Genomic DNA, 18,680 nt, shown 5'->3' with positions numbered 1-18,680 from the left:
CACATGCCCATTTTTTCACACGTGCCCATTTTTTGCACGTGCCCATTTTTCCACATGCATTTTTTGCACATGCCTGTTTTTGCACATGCCCATTTTTTTTGCACATGCCCATTTTTTTTGCACATGCCCATTTTTTGCCCGTGCCCATTTTTTTGGCACGTGCCCATTTTTGCACATGCATTTTTTGCCCATGCCCATTTTTTGCACATGGATTTTTTTTGGCACATGCCCATTTTTTGCCCATGCCCGTTTTTGCACGTGCATTTTTTGCACATGCCCATTTTTTGGCACATGCCCATTTTGCACGTGCCCATTTTTTTGCACGTGCCCGTTTTTTTGGCACATGCCCATTTTTTGCACATGGATTTTTTTTGGCACATGCCCATTTTTTGCACATGCCCATTTTTTGCCCATGCCCTTTTTTTTGCCCATGCCCATTTTTTTGGCGCATGCCCGTTTTTGCACGTGCCCATTTTGCACATGCCCATTTTTTCACACATGCCCATTTTTTCACACATGCCCATTTTTTCTCACGTGCCGTTTTTTGCACGTGCCCATTTTGCACATGCCCATTTTTTCACACATGCCCATTTTTTCTCACGTGCCATTTTTTTGCACATGCCCTTTTTTTGCACATGCTTATTTTTTGCACATGCTTTTTTTTTTTGCACGTGCCCATTTTTTGGCACATGCCCATTTTTTGCACGTGCCCATTTTTTGGCACGTGCCCATTTTTTGGCACGTGTGCATCTGTGCGCGCGCAGCACCGCAGCAAGGCCCAGGACCGCGTGGCCGCGCTCGGCGCTCTTCCCCGCCGCGTGTCACCGTTGCAGCTGCCGTGCGATGCCCGCGTCCCCCGGCGCCGCCGCGTCCCCCCGCGGGGCGACAAACCCGTCCTCCCCCTGAGAACACAAGCTTCCAACCTCGCAGCCGGCCGAGAGGGAGGCCGGCAGAAAGCCGCGGCCCGTTTTTATTGGGAAGGGGGGCCGCGGGTCGCCGCCGAAGGCACTTGCGGGGACGGGGAGAGGGGCTCGGGGAGGAAGAGGAGGAAGGACGCGGGCGCCGGAGCCGTTTCAGGGCACCATGTGCCACCATTTGAAGGCGAAGGGCTTACGCCGGACGTTGGTGCCGCAGTGGACCTCTCCGGAGAGGACGTGGTAGGAGAAGTAGTCGTCGATGAAGGTGCAGGTGAGGCCGAGGGGCTCCAGCAGCGCCCGCACCCGCTGCTCCAGGCAGCACTCGCCCCCCACCAGCGGCCCGAAGGGCTTGGGGATGCCCAGGTGCCTGCCCAGCACCAGCATGTTCACCTGCGGCGGCGGGACGCCGGTGAGAACCCCAATCCCGCCCCGAATTGACGCCCGGGGAGGGGGTCGGGGCGGCGGGAGGAGGCCGAGGGTTACCATGTCGGGGAAGAAGGCTTCGGCGCCGGCGGCCGCGTCGCCTCGGAAGAGCTGGGGAAGGTCGAGGATGTCCGGCTCGGCCAGCCCCAGCGCCCGCTTCAGGATGTCCCTGTTCCAGCTGATGCAGCTCTGAGGGGACGGAGGGACGGACAGAAGGGTGGGTGGATGGAGGGAGGGACAAAGGGATGGGTGGAGGGATTGAGGGAGGGATGGATGGGTGGTTGGTTGGAGGGATGGGTGGATGGGCAGAGGGACAAAGGGATGGGTGGAGGGATGGATGGGTGGTTGGAGGGATGGGTGGATGGGCAGAGGGACGGAAGGATGAATGGGTGCATGGACGGGTGGAATTATGGAGAGAAGGATGGGTAGATGGAGGGATGGACAGAGGGACGGAGGGATGGACAGAGAGATGGAGGGATGGATGGAGGGGTTGAGGGATGGGTGGGTGGATGGACAGAGGGATGGGTGGAGGGGTGGACAGAGGGACAGACAGAGGGATGGATGGATGGACAGAGAGATGGAGGGATGGATGGAGAGGTGGATGGAGGGGTTGAGGGATGGACGGGTGGATGGACAGAGAGATGGGTGGATGGCTGGAGGGATGGATGGAGGGACGGGGCAGGCAGCCCCCTGCTCCCCTTCCTCACCTGGACGTAGTTGTTGAATTTCCAGAGACCTTCGTTAGCCAGAATCTCGTTTATCGTTGGCTTGGGCACCTCCTCCAGCCCTGCAGCGCAAATAACCGGGCGGGAATTCTTCCCCCGCCGCGTCTGGGACGCGACTCCCGCCTCCGAGCCAGGAGCTGCCCCGTTTCGGGGGTCACCGGCAGCGAGCTCCGTCCCGAGGCGGGAAATCAAATCCGTGCGGCTTTCCAGGGAATCCTGCCGCTTTCTACGCCCCGTCCCTGCTGCCGGCCGCGCTTCCCAGCCCTTGGCTGGTTTTTGGGGTGCCGGGCGTTCCCCGCCCTGTTGCGTTTGGCAGGAAAAAGGGAAAAACGACCCACCGAGCCCCGTTTTTCATCCTCCCCCTTACCCTCGAACATCACCGCCTCGCCGAACCCCTCCTCTTGCTTCTCCTTGAGGAGCTGGTAGCAGGCGCTGGGACTGGCCAGGAGCAGCCGAAAACCCTGGGAGCGGGGGGGGGGAAAAGGGACGATATTTGGGGTGGGGGAGTATAAAGGTTGCACCCCGCTTTTCTCCCCACCCCGGGACTCGTTACCTTCCGATCGGGCGCGGGGACGAAGCTGAGAAATTCGTCTACGTGGCCGACGTGGAGCCAGTCGGAAAACAGCTCCACCGGCGCCTGCACTTGCTGGGCGACCAGAAAATCCTTGACGGCTTTCGCCATCCGCCGGCCACCGAATCTGGGGGGGGGGGGAGGCACAAGGGGGAGGCGGCCGTTTTGGGGTGCCCCAGGTGATGCTCTGCTCGCACCCAACCTCGAATCGTGCGTAAAAATCCTTTGTCGGGTTGGTTTCGTTGCTTTTTTGCCCCGGTGATGCCACCTCCCCCCCGCCAATCCTGCGTCTCACCTGGGGAAGCTGCTGCCGATCAGGATGCGGCCCAAGGGGTACTCCTTGCCCCGCACCATCACGGGGGGGCTCACCTCCAAATTACCAAAGGAATCGAGGCTGGAAGCACCCTCCGGCGCTCGCCGGGCCACGTAGCCAAAATCAGGGCCCTGGATGGGGGGAGGAGGGGGGAAAAGGTGATAATGGTTAAAAAAAAGGCAATAATGGTTAAAAAAAGCTGTAAGCACCCGAAATGCAGCACTCCCACATCATGCTCCGTGCTGGCTCTTCCCTTCCCGAAAATACAAGGAAAAAAATGGATTTATTCTGATTTTTTACGGGTTTGCAAAGCTTTACGCCTTGGTGGGGACGGGAGGAGGAAGGGGTCGGGTACCAGGATGCTCTTGACAGGGAAATCCTTCAGCCCCCGGTCGCGGGGCGAGTCGAAGACGACGGGGAAGGTCTTGTGGGGGGCTTGCACGTAGCCGAATTCGACCTCGTCCTGGAGAAGGGATGGAGAGGACGGTGGGGGAGCCCCCCTGGGGCTGCCGCAGCGAGGACAGGGCTGGGCATCGTCCTGCACCCACCTGGATCCAGCGGTCCTGGCGGTTCTCCGGCAGCGGGCAGACGGTGAGCGGGCACTTGGCTTTCTCGGCCACGGCGCCCACGGCCGCCACGAAATCCTCGTTATCGTCCACGCTGGGAAGAAAAACGGGATGCGGAGGCTGATCCAGCACCGGGCAGGATGTGGCCGCTCGCCCGGCAACCCACCTGCAGACAAAGACCTCCAGCGGTGCCGCCGTGTTGGGGGTCATGATCCAGGGAGCCACGCGGAAAACCACCGTGTCGGTGAAAATCGGCGTCTCCAGCAAACCCTGGGATGGGGCGAGGCGGGGGGGGGGGGGGGAAACCAGCATTTGGGCCCCGCTGCCCCCCGGTAAGGCTCACCCCGACCCCCCTCCGCGCAGCCGGTACCTTCTCGGGGCTCTCCAGCAGCGTGACGTGGAATGCCACCAGCCCCGAAAAGCCGACGTCGGGGAAGGCGAGCCCCTCCACGTAGAAGATGCTCTCCTCCCGATGCCGGCTGGGTTTGAGGGCGTAGGCGAGCTTCGAGCCCCCCAGCACGTGCTTGTACTCCTCCAGCGCGACGCTGTCTGCGGGTGCAACCCCCGTGAACCCCCGGCCCCTTTTCTGCACCCTTCCAGCTCCATTTTGGGGGGGCCAAAGCCTTGCAAAAAAAGGCGTATTCGATCCCGTGGAGCGTGCCCCGGCGTGGGGCAGGGTCACCCGGTGCGCCAGGTAAAACCCACGGGGTGTGGGTCGGGTGCTGCAGGAGAGACGCTCGCTCTGCTGACAGCATTTTGCTCGAATCCCGATAATTCGGGGTGTCTGTCCCCCCCAGGCCCCGGCGTCGGGCACTCACTGCCGCCGTAGAAAACGCCGACTTTGTCGGCGTCGCCGAAGTCCACGTGGAGGAGGAGGCGGTGGCCGGCAAAGATGGCGCGAGGTCCGCGGGTCCGTAGCACCATCTGCGACATGTCCTTCAGGTCTGGGGTGGAAAGGGGGTGTGGGAACGGAGACCTGGGGGGCAAACCGCAGGAAAATGGGGGTTTCTTGTAGGGGATGTGCCGGTACCGGCGTAGGAGCGGACGGCGGTGTCGCGGTTATCCGGCGTCTCGGCTTCGGGGTCGTCGCGGTCGCAGTTCACCAGCAGGATGGCCCCGTGTCCGTCGGGACCCCACGTCCACGTCGCCTGGGGGGGGGGAGTCAAACGGGGCCGGAGGCCGCTGGCCGTCACCCACCCCACGGCGGTCCCGGGGGGGGTCCCACCCCCCCTTTATACCTTATCCAGCAGCGTCCTGCTCACCGCGCCGCTGCGGCTGGCGTCGGCGTCCAGCGAGACCTCTGCGGGGAGGGGGATGCTGGCGGGGGGGGGCGGAGAGCACCCCCGCCGGCGCCGCGATTTGGGGGGGGGGTGTCCCCCGCCACTTACCCACGCAGGTGAGGTACAGCATGGCTCTGCCCACGGGCACCCCGCCGGCCTCCCTGAAATAAGAAATCCTGACCTGCAACGAGGAGCGGGCGCTCGCCACCGCGCAGAGAGGGGCCGGATCCCGCCGGCACGCCGGCACCCACCTTTTCGTCGCCCACGTCCTTGCTGAGAGCGTCCATGGCCAGCAGCACCTCGGCGCCGGCGGCCAGGGGCCAGCGGCACACGCTGGAGGGCAACTTGACGCTCTGCGTCTCGTGCACCACGTAGAGCTTCACGCCCGGCGTCCCTTGTACGTGGAAGGCGACGGCGTCTTTGGGTGCAGATCTGGGGGGGGGGGAAGGCCGGTGAGACCCCCAAGCGCAGGCGATGCGGATCCTGCCACGTGCAAGAAATCTCGCAGCGCAAGAAATCCCGCGGCGCGCGGCTGCGACGAGCGGCGCAAAAACGCGCCTCGTCCTGCAAAACGCAATGGCAACGGGTCCCGCAACGTGCGTAAATGCTGCAACGCGCAACAAATCCTGCAAAAGGCAATGGCATCGAGTCCTTCATCGTGCCACAAATCCTGCGGTTTGCAGCTGCAACAAGCCCTTCGCATGCAACGCATCCTGCAAAACACGATTACAACAAATCCCGTAAACGGCAATTGCAACAAATCCTGCAAAAGGCGATTACAACAAATCCCGCCAGCGGCAAGAAATCCTGCAAAAGGCCACGGCAACAAATCCCGCAATATTAATCGCGGTAAACCCTGCAACACGCACCAAATTTTGCAACGTTCCGTTGCAACGAACCCTGCAAATACGAGTCCCGTAATACACCATCGCGACAGATCCCACCAATAATTAAAACAAAGCAGCCTGCGAGACGCCGCTAACGCCGCAAAACGCACTTGCCGCAAATCTTGCAATATTCCGTGGCAGCAAAACCCCGGAGCTGTTTGAAGCGGGGGGATGTTTTGGCACGGGGCTGCCCAAATATCCGTGTTTCAGCCCGTGGCAGCGCCGGCGGCGAAGCCCGCCCGGTTGCGTCCCCTCGAAGGGCGAAGCAAAGCCGTGACGGCCGGGTGACCGGGCAGGCTGCAGCTCGCACCGCTCCGCCTCGGCGCGAGAAGCCGCGGGTGACCGGCCAAGCGGGACGAATCCTGACCCGCGAGGAGAGAAACGCGGATCCGTCCCCGGGGCCGAGGGGAAAAACCCATCCCGGGGCCAGCGGGAGGGGACGGGGCGCGGTCGGCATCGGTGGGATGGTGTGTGGCTTTGGATGCATTAAATAAAATTAAAAAAAAAAACAACAAACCGAAAAGCAACTAAGCTGCTGCTTGAGCTGGGCTTTAAGGAAGCGAAAAGCAAAACCTGCTGCTGAGAAGCCCTTGAACTTGGGCTGGGGCCAGCGAAGCAGCTGAAACGCCCGGTGCCAGGAGGTGACGCCCCGGCCACGCCGCGTTCTTCCGAAACAGGGAAAAATTCCCATTTTGCTGGAGGATGCAGCAGCCCCCGGCCAGGACGCGAAACGCTCCCGGCCGGATGCTTTTTGCACCCAAAAAACCTGCAGAATCCTCCTCGGAGGGGTCACCGCCCGGCCGCTGCGTCGCCGTTCGGAGCAGCCCCTTCCTCCCGGGGCTCGGCCTCCCCTGGGAAAACACCTGGAGCAGCAGCATCCTCCTCCCTGCCCCGCCCCGAGCTATTTCTATCAACTTGATTAAGGGGGTAAAAAGCCAAAATAGCAGATTTTATGGTTCCCCCCCCACCCGGCATCGCGGCCGCTTACCCGCAGACGTCCAGCGAGAGCTCGGTGCCCAGCACGCACACCGTGCTGGTGGGACGCTGGGTGGAGAGCTGGACGCGACGCTGCTGGGCCATGCCGGCGGGCCCCCAGGGCACCCTTGGGTGCTGAGACGGGTGGCACGAGGGGATTTATAAAGCTTGGCTGCTGGGAGGGGATTAACCAAAGCCTGGCTTAATCCCACCTCCGGGCTCTGAGCCTCCGGGCTGGGCGTGCACAGTGCCCGGCCGTGCTTCTCGGCGATGGAGCGTGAATCAGCGGCGGGGGAAAAGCACCCAAGACACCCACCAGGCTCCGTTGGGGTGGTTGTTTTTGGTGTGTTTTTTGTTTTTTTTTTTAAGAAGCTCGGGGGTGGGTTTTTTTCCCCTCTTAGCACAAAGAGATGCTGATGGGATCCGGCCACCCTTAAACCCACGCTGTAAAATATTCAGCGTGACACCGGATCCAAGCTGGGGACGTGCCAGCGCCGGGCTCAGCGGGGTTTTATTTCTCCTCCTAAAGGGTTTTATTTACCTAACTGGAAAAATTGGCTTTAATTCTTATTTTAGGGGGGTGTTAAAGGTACAAGCTGGGTGTTCGCCCCATCCCCTGGGTGCTGCATGGGGCCGTGGTCGGTATGTCAGGGACAGCAGACCCCGCTGCGGCTTTAATCGTCTTCGTTTTAATTAAATCCTCGTCTCAGCGTGGGAGAGCCCTTTGCCGATGCAGCTGTCCCCCACTGACTCCCTATGGGGTCATGCGCCGCTGGAATTTCGTGTCGCTCCTCAGGGCTGGGAAAACGCAGCAGAGCCGTAACCGCAGGGGGAAACGGGGTTTTTGGGGTTAGAAATCATCGTTTTGGTTAAAAAAAAAAAAAAAAATTAAAACGGGGTGCCAAGAAGGATGAACAGCATTTTTGGGGAGCATTCCCGCCTCGATTCTCGTGCTTGCAAACACGGCAGGTTTACACCTCAAAAAGTACTGCTAGAAAAGCAAATTGCTCCCCAAAAAATGGGTTTAGCCCCATAATAGCTCCCGGGGTTGCACAGGGCTAAGCGATGCCTGGGGCAGGCAAGCGGTTTCGGTTCCTGCTGGGTGAGGGCAGCGCAGGCAGGAGAGGCAGGCAGGGGTGCCAGGTTGGTACAGGGAAGTGCCACGCTTCGTTTGCGATGAAAAGAGGGAGAAAAAGAGGGGCTGGGGCGGCTGCAAAGGGAAAAGGACGTTTTTTTTCATCTGGGGAAAATGTCAAATGATTTGCACGAGGACGGGGCTCTGCCACCGTTCCCACGACAAACCCACACGCTTAAAAAAAGGTTTCAAATGATATTTTCAACCCAATAGCTGGGGAAGAAAGAACGGGAGACAGGGAAGAGCTGCACCCTCAGTGTTAATGCAGCTTTATTGGTGAAACCTTTTATTTTGATGCATCTTCTGATGCACCAAATGCACCTTCATCCTCCGGTTGCAGGACCCGAGCCCGTCCCCGGGTGCTTCAGGGAACCATGTGCCACCATTTGAAGGCGAAGGGCTTACGCCGGACGTTGGTGCCGCAGTGGACGTCACCGGAGAGGACATGGTAGGAGAAGTAGTCGTCGATGAAGGTGCAGGTGAGGCCGAGGGGCTCCAGCAGCGCCCGCACCCGCTCCTCCAGGCAGCACTGCCCCCCCACCAGCGGCCCAAAGGGCTTGGGGATGCCCAGGTGCCTGCCCAGCACCAGCATGTTCACCTGCAGCCAGACCAAAAAATCAGTGTTTTCCACCCAAAAGGTGTGTTGGCACCAGGAAAGGAGGGGTGGGGAGGAAAGGAGGTGCTGGGGGGGTTGTCTCACCATGTCCGGGAAGAGGGCATCCGCGCGGGAGCCCTGCAGGATGAAAAGCTGGGGGATGTCGATGATGTCCTGCTCGCTCAGGCCCAGCTCCTGCTTCAGGAGGTCGCGGTTCCAGTCGATGCAGCGCTGCAGTGATGGGGGAACTGGAATTGCTGCCCCAGGCCCCCCCGGCCCTCCCCAGATCCCATGCACGGACCCGTGTGCCCTACCGCATCCCGCCCAGATCCTCACCTCCTCCACTGCATCCCACCTCATTGCCCTGAGCAACATCCCACACCCAGCCCCAACCCAAACAACCTTTTTCCCTTCGGTTTTGACACCTCTGCAGTCACTTGGGGCATCTCCCAGCGGGACGATAGGCTTGGGGCGACCCAGCACCCAAGGCTGCCTGGCTCCTTCATGGCTGCTCTTCTTCCCCGCCTGCTTTCACGCTGGAAACCTCACGCCGCGGTTTTTCACGCTTCCCCAGGATCTCTAAAAATGCTCCCCACATCCAGAAATCACCCAGCAGAGATGCCCAAGCCGGGAGAGCGCATCCACCCAAATCCACGGACGCAAAGACCCACCTGCACGTGCTTGTTGTCATTCCTCAGCAACTCATCTGCCAGGATTTCGTCGATGCTTCTCCTCTCGGTGCCCTTCAGCCCTGCGTGGGGACGGGAGCAGAGCGGTGAGGGACGCTGGTAAGGGATGCCGGTGGTCCCCACCACGGCGCAGGGATGCCCTCGCCCGCTCCCTTACCGATGAGCTGCGTGGCTTCACCGTAGCCCTGCCTCTGCTTGTCCTTGAAGAGCCTGTAGCAGGCGTTGGGGCTGGCCAAGAGGAGCCGGAACCCCTGCGGAAGAGAGCCCGGCGGTCGCACTCGGCTGTCGATGGGATATTTTATCCCACCATCCTGCTGGGCAGCACCGTGCTGAGCCCAAACCCCACCCCAGGAGTTGCAGGGTGCACGGGATGCCACCCAGGGACTCACTGTTTTCTGAGAAAACACCCCAAAAGAAGGTGCATTACCCAGCCTCCGCAGGCAGGACAAGCAATTCCAAAAAGGGCCTTTTTTCTTTTTTTACATTTGCAGAAGACGCCCCGTGCAGGAGGGGGGACGGCTCCGGGGATCAGTACCTTCCTATCATAAGTGGGGACGAAGGTGAGGAATTCATCCACGTGGCCCACATTCAGCCACTCCGAGTAAATCTCCACTGGCGCCTGCACTTTCTGGGCGTAAAGAAAATCCCGGACCGCCTTCGACATCCGCCGACCGGAGGCCCTGGGGAGCAGAGGGAGGAGGAGAATCCCCAAGATTTGCCCCTATCCTTCCCCCGAACGTCAGGCCAAGGGGAGAAGATGCATCCGCACATCCCGTTTTTATGGGAAACAGCGGAAAGAGGCTGGAAATAGTCTGAGCAATATGTATCTATATTATATATATTAATTATATATATTCTATAGTGATATATCAATGTATCTATAGTCTATCTATATTCTATATTCATATATCTGTATTGTATGTTAACATATCTATATTAATATATAACTATATATTGAATATATATAACTATATATTACTATATATATTATATATTAGTATGTCTATATTTTATGTATTCATATATATCTAGGTCATCTATATCTATAGGCATTTGTGCATTACATCCCCCATTCTGCTCAGGCACTTTTGGGTTTAATTTCCCCCGTTCCTGTGAATCTTAAATCACTCTTTACGCAGTGCTTTGCGTGGGGGTGAAGTTTTCTTAGACAGACAGCAGCAGGCTGGGAAAACATTAATTAAACTTCTCATAATAAGGGATAATTACGGTCCCGGTGAGGCCAGGAAAATGCCATTTACCCGCCGCTGGAACCGAAACAAGCCCCCTGGCTTGCAGCAGGGCTCGGGTCGGAGCATCCCGTTTGTTATCCCGGATCAAACCCCATCCAGATTCGTCCCTGTTGTATTTTTCCAGGATAAATAACCTCCTTTGTGGAGGATTTTGCAGGGCGCTCTTGTTCCCGCGGGGCTGCCTAGCACCGCCTGCCCAGAGCAAAACAATTTCCAGTTATTCAGGATTTTACCCTTTCCTGGATTCCCCTGCTCTTCCTTTTAATAGCGGAGGAAGAAATAAGCCCCGATGCTTATGGCGTTGTAGGATCGGAGCAAAAGCACCAGCGGTTTGGGAGAGGACAAAAATCAGAGCGGTGGCAGGATTTTACAAGGGGTGAAGGAATAGCGATGCGGTTTGCATGTTGAATCTGGGATTTGATGGGAACTGGCCCCAAATTCCCATTTTGATGGGAACCAGCCCCAAATTTCCACTCCAAAGGGTGCAACCCTTTCCCACGCAAGGATTTTCAGTGCTTCCCCGCATCCTGGAGGGAGGACTTGAACCCCACCACATCTCACCAAGGCAGGGGGCTGCCGATCAGGATCCGGCCCAGGGGATACTCCTTCCCTCGCACCGTCACCGGTGGGCTGACATCCAGGTTGCCGAAGGAGTCAAGGCTGGAGATGTCTTTCCCGGGGGGCTCACGGGTCACGTAGCCAAAATCGGGGCCCTGGGGAAGAGGGGAGCGGTGACGGGGACCCCCCGGGCAGAGGATTTTAGGGGGTGAAAGGGTGTTGGCAACACAACAACGTACCAGGATCTTTTTAAAAGCAAAATCCTTCAAGCCTCTGTTCCTGGGCGAGTCGAAGACGACGGGGAAGGTCTTGTGTGGTGCTTGCACGTAACCAAACTCCAGTTCGTCCTGTTGTGGGAAGAAAAGAAGGAAGAGGAGCAGGAGGAGGAAGAGGAGGAGGAGAAGAAAGGCTCCTTGGCAGGGTGATAGCCATCTCGGCAAGGCATGTGGTGAGGGTGGAGCAGGAAATGGGGCAAACCTGGCCAAGCCTGGCTGTTGCCCTTAACCCCAAGGGAGGCAGCTGCCTTGCTCTCCCGAGAGGTGACACCCCACCAGGCACGGATCACCCCCAGGGGAAGCAACACGTGGCCACAATGGGCAGGGGAGCGGGGCAGGGACGGCAGGGCTTGGGCACGCTGCGGGGAGCACACTGCACGTCCAATCGGCATCACCATGTCCTCCTTGCGATGCACCGTGGGGGGTCTCTTGCAGTGGAGACCCTCTTGCAATGCCCCATGGGGTCCCTCTTGCAATGACCCATTGGGTCCCTGGACAACATCCCTGTCTGTGCTGGTTGCCAACACCAGCAGCTTTTCCCCTGTGCTTTAGTTCACAGTTGCCTGGTTCACCTCAGCATTTACGTGCTTCCCTGAGCAACGCAGCTGATCCCTCCCCAGAGGCGCCAGCAACAGGGGTGACACCCTACATGCCCCAGGAGCCTGTAAGGGAGCAGGAAAGCCACGTATTACAAGCATCGATTGATGACCTGGATCCAGCGGTCACTGCGGGTTTCCATCTCCGAGCAGATGGTCAACTTGCAGTTGGCTTTCTTCAGCAGGACCTGGAGCCCTTCCAGAAAGGCTTTGTTGGCATCTGGGCCCTGCTGGATGCTGGAGGGAAAGAACAAATGCTGCAAGGGGGGCGGATCACGAGAAGCCCCACCAAACCTCGACTGTGCAGCCCATTCCTCATTCCTAAATGTGCTGGGTAATAGTCCTGCATGAGGTTAGACCCTGGAGAGGGTCCTCCAGCCTTTCTCCTTGGAGTTGCAATGAGTACAGCAGTGCCAGCGGGCTCTGTACCCAAATATTGCCTCCAGTATAGCATGCATAAAGCCCTGCTCACCCTATAGCTGCTACGTAGCAAGGAATGGTCAAAAGCTCCTCCTTGGAGAGTCCCCCAAGGCAGGAGAGTGATGGGTTGACGTCCCTCCTACCTGCAGACAAAAACCTCCATAGGCTGCTGGGTGTTGGGTGTCATTATCCAGGGTGCCATGCGGAAAACCACAGTATCCGTGAAAATTGGGGTGCCTGGTGAATTCTGAGAGGGACAAAAACGCCGGGGAAAGGCTGTTGAAAACCTCACCGTTGGGGGACTTTGCAGGGGATGGGGCAAACCCCACATACCTTATGGGGGACCTCCAGCAAGCTGACGCTGAAGGAAACCAACCCAGAGAAGCCCACATCGGGGAAAGCCAACCCTTCAACGTAGAAGGTGTTTTCTCCACCACCAACATGGTCCAGCACGTAGGAGAGCTTGTCCGGTCCCAACACGGGTTTGTAGTGCGGGTGTGGGCCACTCCCTGGAGAAACACCAAAATACCCAACCCAAGACGGGGTGACCAACCTGTCCACCGGGATGGAAGGAGGCACCAGCGAGGAGGTGGCTGATGCCAGCGTGGTTTGCAGAGGAGTGGGCGTGCCTTCTCCTCTCAGGGGAACACACTTGATCTTCCTCATACAAAGAGGACTCTATACCCTCAGGCCCAACCCTTTCAAGGTGCATGGCTCGAGTTAAGCATCTAATGATATAGTTGGGTTCCCTGACCTGATTTTTGGCAGGGAGCTGCTGGGGATCCAGCTGCCAGGGTGTTCAAAGGCAAAACGTGCTGCCCAACGAGATGGGCTGCTTTGGTGGCTGGGTCATCGCCCGTGCCAAAAAGGTGCCGGGAGCCACGTGGGAGTTACCCGCACCATGGGAATGTCAAAATTTCAGCAACCCTGCTGAGAAAAGCCTATTTTTAAATCCTTTTCCCCCTGATTTTTCCCACATAACCCCATCTTCCAGAATAGCACAGGAGCCTTGGGGATAAATGAATGTTTCCAGCAGTCGGAGGTGCCTAGTCCTTAGCCACGGTGAACAAAAAAATTAGGGTTCACCCACTTCGGGGGCATGCACAGGTATCTGGGAAAGAAGGAAGGAAGGAATACTCACGGATAGCGTGGAAAACCCGCACTTTATCCGCGTCCGACTCCGGGACATGCAGGACCACCTGGTACTCAGCAAAGATAGCGCTGGGACCTTGAGTCCGCAGCAGCATGACAGACATGTCCTGAAGGTCTATGGTGGGGAAAAGATGGAGAGAGGGTACAGGAACAGAGGTGTTGCAAGTGGGAAACACACCAGTGAGATCTTTTGGGTCCCCTCATGCTGCAGATGACACCTCACCTGCAGTGGTCCGTATGTCCACTTCACTACTGTCCGTCCCCCCTGCGCCAGGGCTGTCCCGGTCGCAGTTGACCAGCAGTACGGCGCCTTGCCCATCTGGACCCCACGTCCACTTGGCCTAGAGGAGAAGCACCCAAAGGAGATGGGAGGAAGATTTCCCCCATCCCCGCCTCCTCCCAGGCCAGGCAAAATCCCACCACCACGGCCACACTTGGAGGACAACCCACAACACGCTGTCAAGGCTGGTGGGGAGACAGCAGCGATGCTTTCAAGCCACTAAATTTCCTAACTTCAGCTTCCAGCAGGGCCAGAGACTATTTCAAACAGACCTTATCTTCTAATAAGCCGGAAACTATCTGCCAGGCCTCATCTGAACAACACTACGCCATTTCTAGAAATGCATCTCATCTCGATGTACAATTTGCGTTGCCGGTCGGGCTGCAGCTAATTACCCGGGTGTAAGTGTTTGGGCATATGCAGATTTGTTGCCAAAGGGGTAAATCTCTTGCTGTTTGCAAAACTTGCAGCTGACTCACTTAGTGGCATGTTTCAAGTCCAAAAAGGAAAAAAAGACAGAAGAGAAAATAAAGCAGAGTATTTTCTTCTGTATGATCCTTGGGGCCAGACTGGAGAGGCAGGAGATTTTGGCCCAGAATAAGAAAATAAAGTCTTTTCCTCCTCAATTAGTAGGTTGAGAATTTGCCATGTTATTTTCTCTAATTCAGACACCAGTGACACCACCCAAATCCTTCTCCCTCCTGGAGATTTTCGGGGAAGAGACGGGCAAGCGACTGCACCCTGCATTGACACTCAGTACGTTGCCTACAGCAAAGCTCATTACCTTGTCCTTCCCTTTGCTCTTCACTCTGCCATTACGGCTCAAGTCCACGTCCAGGGATACATCTGAAAAATCAAGAGAGAAAAGGATGCCACCTGGCAGGGGAACAAGCTCTCGATGGCATTTTGGGCTCATCCTCAGCATGAGTCACCCAACAGCAACCCCACCTTCACGCCCCGAAGCTGCTCCAGACCCAACGTCTCCAGCAAAATATCAATAGAAAAACCAACCCGAGGGCTTTTTCATGACTTTGCCCCTTCAGTCTCCAGCTATCTTCTCCCATCTTCGTTCCCCCAGCAGGGACGTACCCACTTCATTCTGTGCTGTCACCAATTTCATGTGGTTTTTGTGAAGCCAAAACACAGTGGGGGCATGAAAGTCTTTTCACCATGGGTGAGTAGACACCAAAATAATTACTGGGGTTGATGCAAGATTTCAGAAGGACTTTCCTTTAAAGAGCTCTTCTTGGCCCAAATCTCTGCCTCTGCTGCAATAAAGCAGAGGTTTACCAGCGACCTCATCTAAACCCTACTTAAATCTGTACTAAGCCTATCTTAATACAGATACGCCTCCAAATGGAATATACCGCGTGTGGAAAACACGGGCTCTGAAGCAGAGATTGTCCTCCTCCTTGATGCAGAGAGGAGGACGTGGAGAAGCTGGAAATTAAGCGCTATATCTAAGCAAAAGAAGAGCATTTGTAAGGTAGAAGCCCTGCGGACTGCGGTGGCCCCAGATAGCTCCAGCAGAGCCCATCAGGTATGGGACGTGGGAAACCATCAGACTCTTCAGGTGTAATTTTGGGAGATAAATGCCTGACTTAAGGACACAGGTTTAACTGTCATGTGAACACTTTAGAAAATCCCAAATTTAGGGTAATTAATCCATCCAAGTGGAAGGCTCTGCATCCAGACTGGTTGTCTAGACTCCCTTTGTAGTCAGCAGAAGAAAATAGGCATTTCAAGGGAATGATTCATCTCATCCTAAAATAGGTCAGACAGCTACACTTCGGTGCCTATTCCTCTCCACTAGCTGCAACGGAGGTCGAGGAAGAGGATGCCAGCCAAAGTTGGGCAAGATGGTCTCCTTTGGATCCTCTTCTGCCAACACAATGGTCTTGGCAAGCGGAAGAGGATGCTCGGTGTGTGCATTGGGTGGGGACACGGCCCAGCCTGTGTCTTTTTTGTACCATATAAGGCAGCATAATAACATTTTAATTATTTCCCTCTTGCTTGTCAGCATCAGTCAACACCCAAACCTTCATTGCACATCACAGATGGGCAGCCCGCGCCCCCCATTTAACTCCTGTCCCATGAACCCAACTAGATCTCAGCATCAGAAAGGGTTGGCCGGGTTTGGACAAGCGTTGCTGTAATACCTACCTACGCAGGTGAGATACAACCAAGCCACCGAAAGCTCATTGCCTTCCTGTCCATAGTACGAAATCTTAACCTGCGAAGACATCACCAGATCACAATCCAAGTCCCGTGTCCCGTCATGCTGAGTAGGTCTTCTCACTCATTGGGTTGACCAACCAACGCTATACAACTAGCTCTTGGAGGGTTCATCCAAGCCATTCTCCGCTAATCATAGTTCAGCCAAGCCATTTCTGCCTGCTTCAGCACAAAAACACGCATGGAAAAAGCCAAGGCTGGAATATTTCTGCTGCCTGGCATGGAGTTTCTGACACCGGCTTTTGCAACCATCACTGTCTCATTTTTAGGGCACAAAATATGATCTCCTTCTTCTTAGTTACATTTGTCATATGTGATAATTACAGAATTCTGTTTAAGCTTGAGTTTTCTCCATGGAAATGAGCCTGATGTCAGCACTACCTAGAAATGCTCAAGACTGCCTATAATCTTCCCTTCTTCCCCAGAAAAATTTGACTTGTTTTTCCAGTTTCAGTGCATAAAAGGCAACTAACCTTATTGTCATTGACAGTCCTGCTGGTGACATCAATGGTCACTATAACCTCTATATCGGGATCCAGGGGCCACCTGGAGTCAATCATGGGTTTTGTAATGGGGCTGTGGATGATGTGGACCGTAACCGCGGAGGTGGCATGGACATCAAATGACGTGGCACCTTTGGGGGTAGATCTGAAACAGAGAGCAGCATTGGGTTATAGACCAAGTTGTCCCTCCTGTTCTCCTCCGTGGAGGCAAATACTTCAACCCGGAATTAAAATCCAGCCTTAACTGGGTGGAAAGGACTCAGAAACCATCTTCAGGTGATGAAACGCGTCGTCTGAGTTTTATATGCATTATCTTTGTGGCAGCATTGAGCAAGCGGAGCTCCCACTGTAGCTTTGGCACGTCCGTCCGTGGTTAAGCCTAGACTGTGAATCGCTGAAGTTTTGGCATCCAACCTCCCTTCACAACAGCAAGAAAACCACCAAAATTTCAGCATCCCATGACAAAACCCCAAAGAGCCAGGACAATTTTTTATGTCAGCCGACCAGGGAGATGGTTCCTGGCTATCATAGGACCATATCCTGACCCAAGAGATGCCCCAACTGGAGTAGAGCCTGAATCTGAGCATGGAGAACCCTCACCCCACCTGCATAACATTCCTCACCTTTGAAGTGCTGCCTACCTGCTCATTACAGCACCAGCACTTCCATCCCAGGAGCACGAGTGCTCCGACCTGTCTGCTGTCAGGAGCCAGCCTCCCCAGCCGCACACAAAAAGTGACAGGGTGGTAAATTTTAACAGTGAGAATAAAAAAAAAAAGAACACAGAAGAGATTTATTCCCGGTGTTGCTCTTGGCATGGCATCCCCGGTGCCTGCAGCAGCTTGTAAGGGGAGATTAAAGCATTGTCTCGCTTGCCACCCCTCATATCTAACATCATGCAACATCATAAATGCACCTTCACGCCATTGCACATCGTGACTTCTCAAATTTGTGTCTATTTGCCCTGATTTTACAGCCCTCACACATCAGCATCACCACCAGATTCCCACCGTGCTCCATTTTCTGCCCCAAAACAGACCAAACCAGTCAAGGCTTGACACATCCATCACCGGGTTCCCCCCAGCCAGTGCTCTCCAGGAAAAAAACAATCCCATTTTTTTACTTGAAAGTACATCCAACGTCTGCTGTTTTGGACCAAAGCTCAGATTTTGCTACTGAGGAGCCAAATCACTCCATTTTGGGGCTCGGGCCCCATGTTTAAATGGGACTGAGCTTGCTTTAAGTCCAAATCCAGAAAAAAAATTGTAAATAATAGGTTTTATATATTCCCATCTGGTTGAGGGGAAAATTAATACTTTTTTAGCTAAATCTGAAGCCCTTCAGGGGGACGACGGGACATCCTGGCCCAGCTCCAACCCACAACCCCGATAATTGCCCCGGATGCGATGCCGACTGGCTTGTCCTGTAGTCTCTATCATTATAAACGTGATTTATTAAATACTGACAACGTAACAGCAGGGTAAATACAGCCTCATATCTGGCCAATAAAGCAACCCCCCTATTTAATTCCAGAAAAATCTCTTTTTGTGAAATCGCCCATGCAAATCTCACTGGTGGATTTTTTCTGCCTGAGCCACATGTTTTATTCTTTACTGCATTCTAGCTCTGGCCAAGTTGCTCGTCTTGAATTGCTCTTGCCTAATGTTTTCACAGCCAGAAATAGATCCCACTCAGCTGGGGTGTGCATGGGCTTTGCCTGCAAATCGTCATGGCTCGGCTACGCTTCGACGCCTTGCGTTTGCCAGAGCCAACATCCCTCCTTTGGGCGCAGCTCCCCCTGGGACATCGTCCCCTAAAACAGACCCAGCAGGACGTGTCCCCCATGCACCAAAAAAGCTTGCCAAATCCTTAGATGAACTCATGATGTGGGCTCAAAATGAGCTCCGATTTTCCCCCTAGCACCCATTTCTCCTCCAAATGAAGAGCAAACCCACCGTTGGGCTCCCCCAAAACCCATCAGCCCTATGGAAAACGATGGGGATACCCTGATCCCAGCCTTACCTGCGTGTATCAAGGAAGACCTCGGTACCCAACACACAGACACTGTAGCTGGCGTGGCTGGTAGACATCTGCACGACGTGTCGTTTGGGCATGATGTGCCGAGGACGGCGGCCGCATGTGAAGGAAGCTGCTGCCTGGCTTTGTAGGTAAACCAGCACGACTGGATTAAAAGGCAGGGGAATTTAACTCCTCCTTCCCTCGATGACGGGGTTTAGCCAGGGGACCCTGCCGTCTCCACCTCCACCACCCAGCAAGCTGCCGCCCCACTCGGGGAGATGGTGGCGATAAGGCAGCCCCTGGGGGGGCTGGTGGC

The 18,680-nt window shown here is 55.7% G+C and overlaps 2 protein-coding genes across 2 annotated transcripts; both read right to left on the bottom strand.

Annotated features, from left to right (window-relative positions):
- Window positions 1–1,073: 1,073 nt before the first annotated feature.
- Window positions 1,074–7,954, bottom strand: LOC309412551 (protein-arginine deiminase type-3-like; the record flags this gene model as incomplete). The annotated part of the gene is made up of 16 exons (XM_082009479.1): window positions 6,671–7,954; window positions 5,047–5,227; window positions 4,904–4,976; window positions 4,754–4,815; window positions 4,546–4,663; window positions 4,334–4,459; window positions 3,886–4,064; window positions 3,682–3,785; window positions 3,498–3,609; window positions 3,305–3,412; window positions 2,932–3,080; window positions 2,619–2,763; window positions 2,433–2,526; window positions 2,048–2,127; window positions 1,401–1,529; window positions 1,074–1,307 (listed from the first exon to the last, which is right to left on the bottom strand). Exons 1-16 carry the CDS (start codon window positions 6,760–6,762, stop codon window positions 1,074–1,076), a joined length of 1,986 nt encoding a protein of 661 aa, XP_081865605.1. The 5' UTR covers window positions 6,763–7,954.
- A 188-nt stretch (window positions 7,955–8,142) lies between these two features.
- On the bottom strand, window positions 8,143–18,459 carry LOC309412531 (protein-arginine deiminase type-1-like; the record flags this gene model as incomplete). Its single annotated transcript, XM_082009452.1, has 16 exons — window positions 8,143–8,390; window positions 8,493–8,618; window positions 9,059–9,138; window positions 9,234–9,327; window positions 9,612–9,756; window positions 10,888–11,039; window positions 11,124–11,231; window positions 11,869–11,992; window positions 12,319–12,422; window positions 12,509–12,684; window positions 13,317–13,442; window positions 13,551–13,668; window positions 14,392–14,453; window positions 15,771–15,840; window positions 16,316–16,490; window positions 18,368–18,459. 16 exons carry the CDS (start codon window positions 18,457–18,459, stop codon window positions 8,157–8,159), a joined length of 1,986 nt encoding a protein of 661 aa, XP_081865578.1. The 3' UTR covers window positions 8,143–8,156.
- Window positions 18,460–18,680: the final 221 nt, after the last annotated feature.

The sequence above is a fragment of the Phaethon aethereus genome, assembly GCF_964289735.1.
Source record: "Phaethon aethereus genome assembly, chromosome: 21".
Classification (NCBI taxonomy): Eukaryota; Metazoa; Chordata; class Aves; order Phaethontiformes; family Phaethontidae; genus Phaethon; species Phaethon aethereus.
Note: the sequence above shows the minus strand (reverse complement) of the source record. Positions and strands in the feature narration are given on the sequence as shown.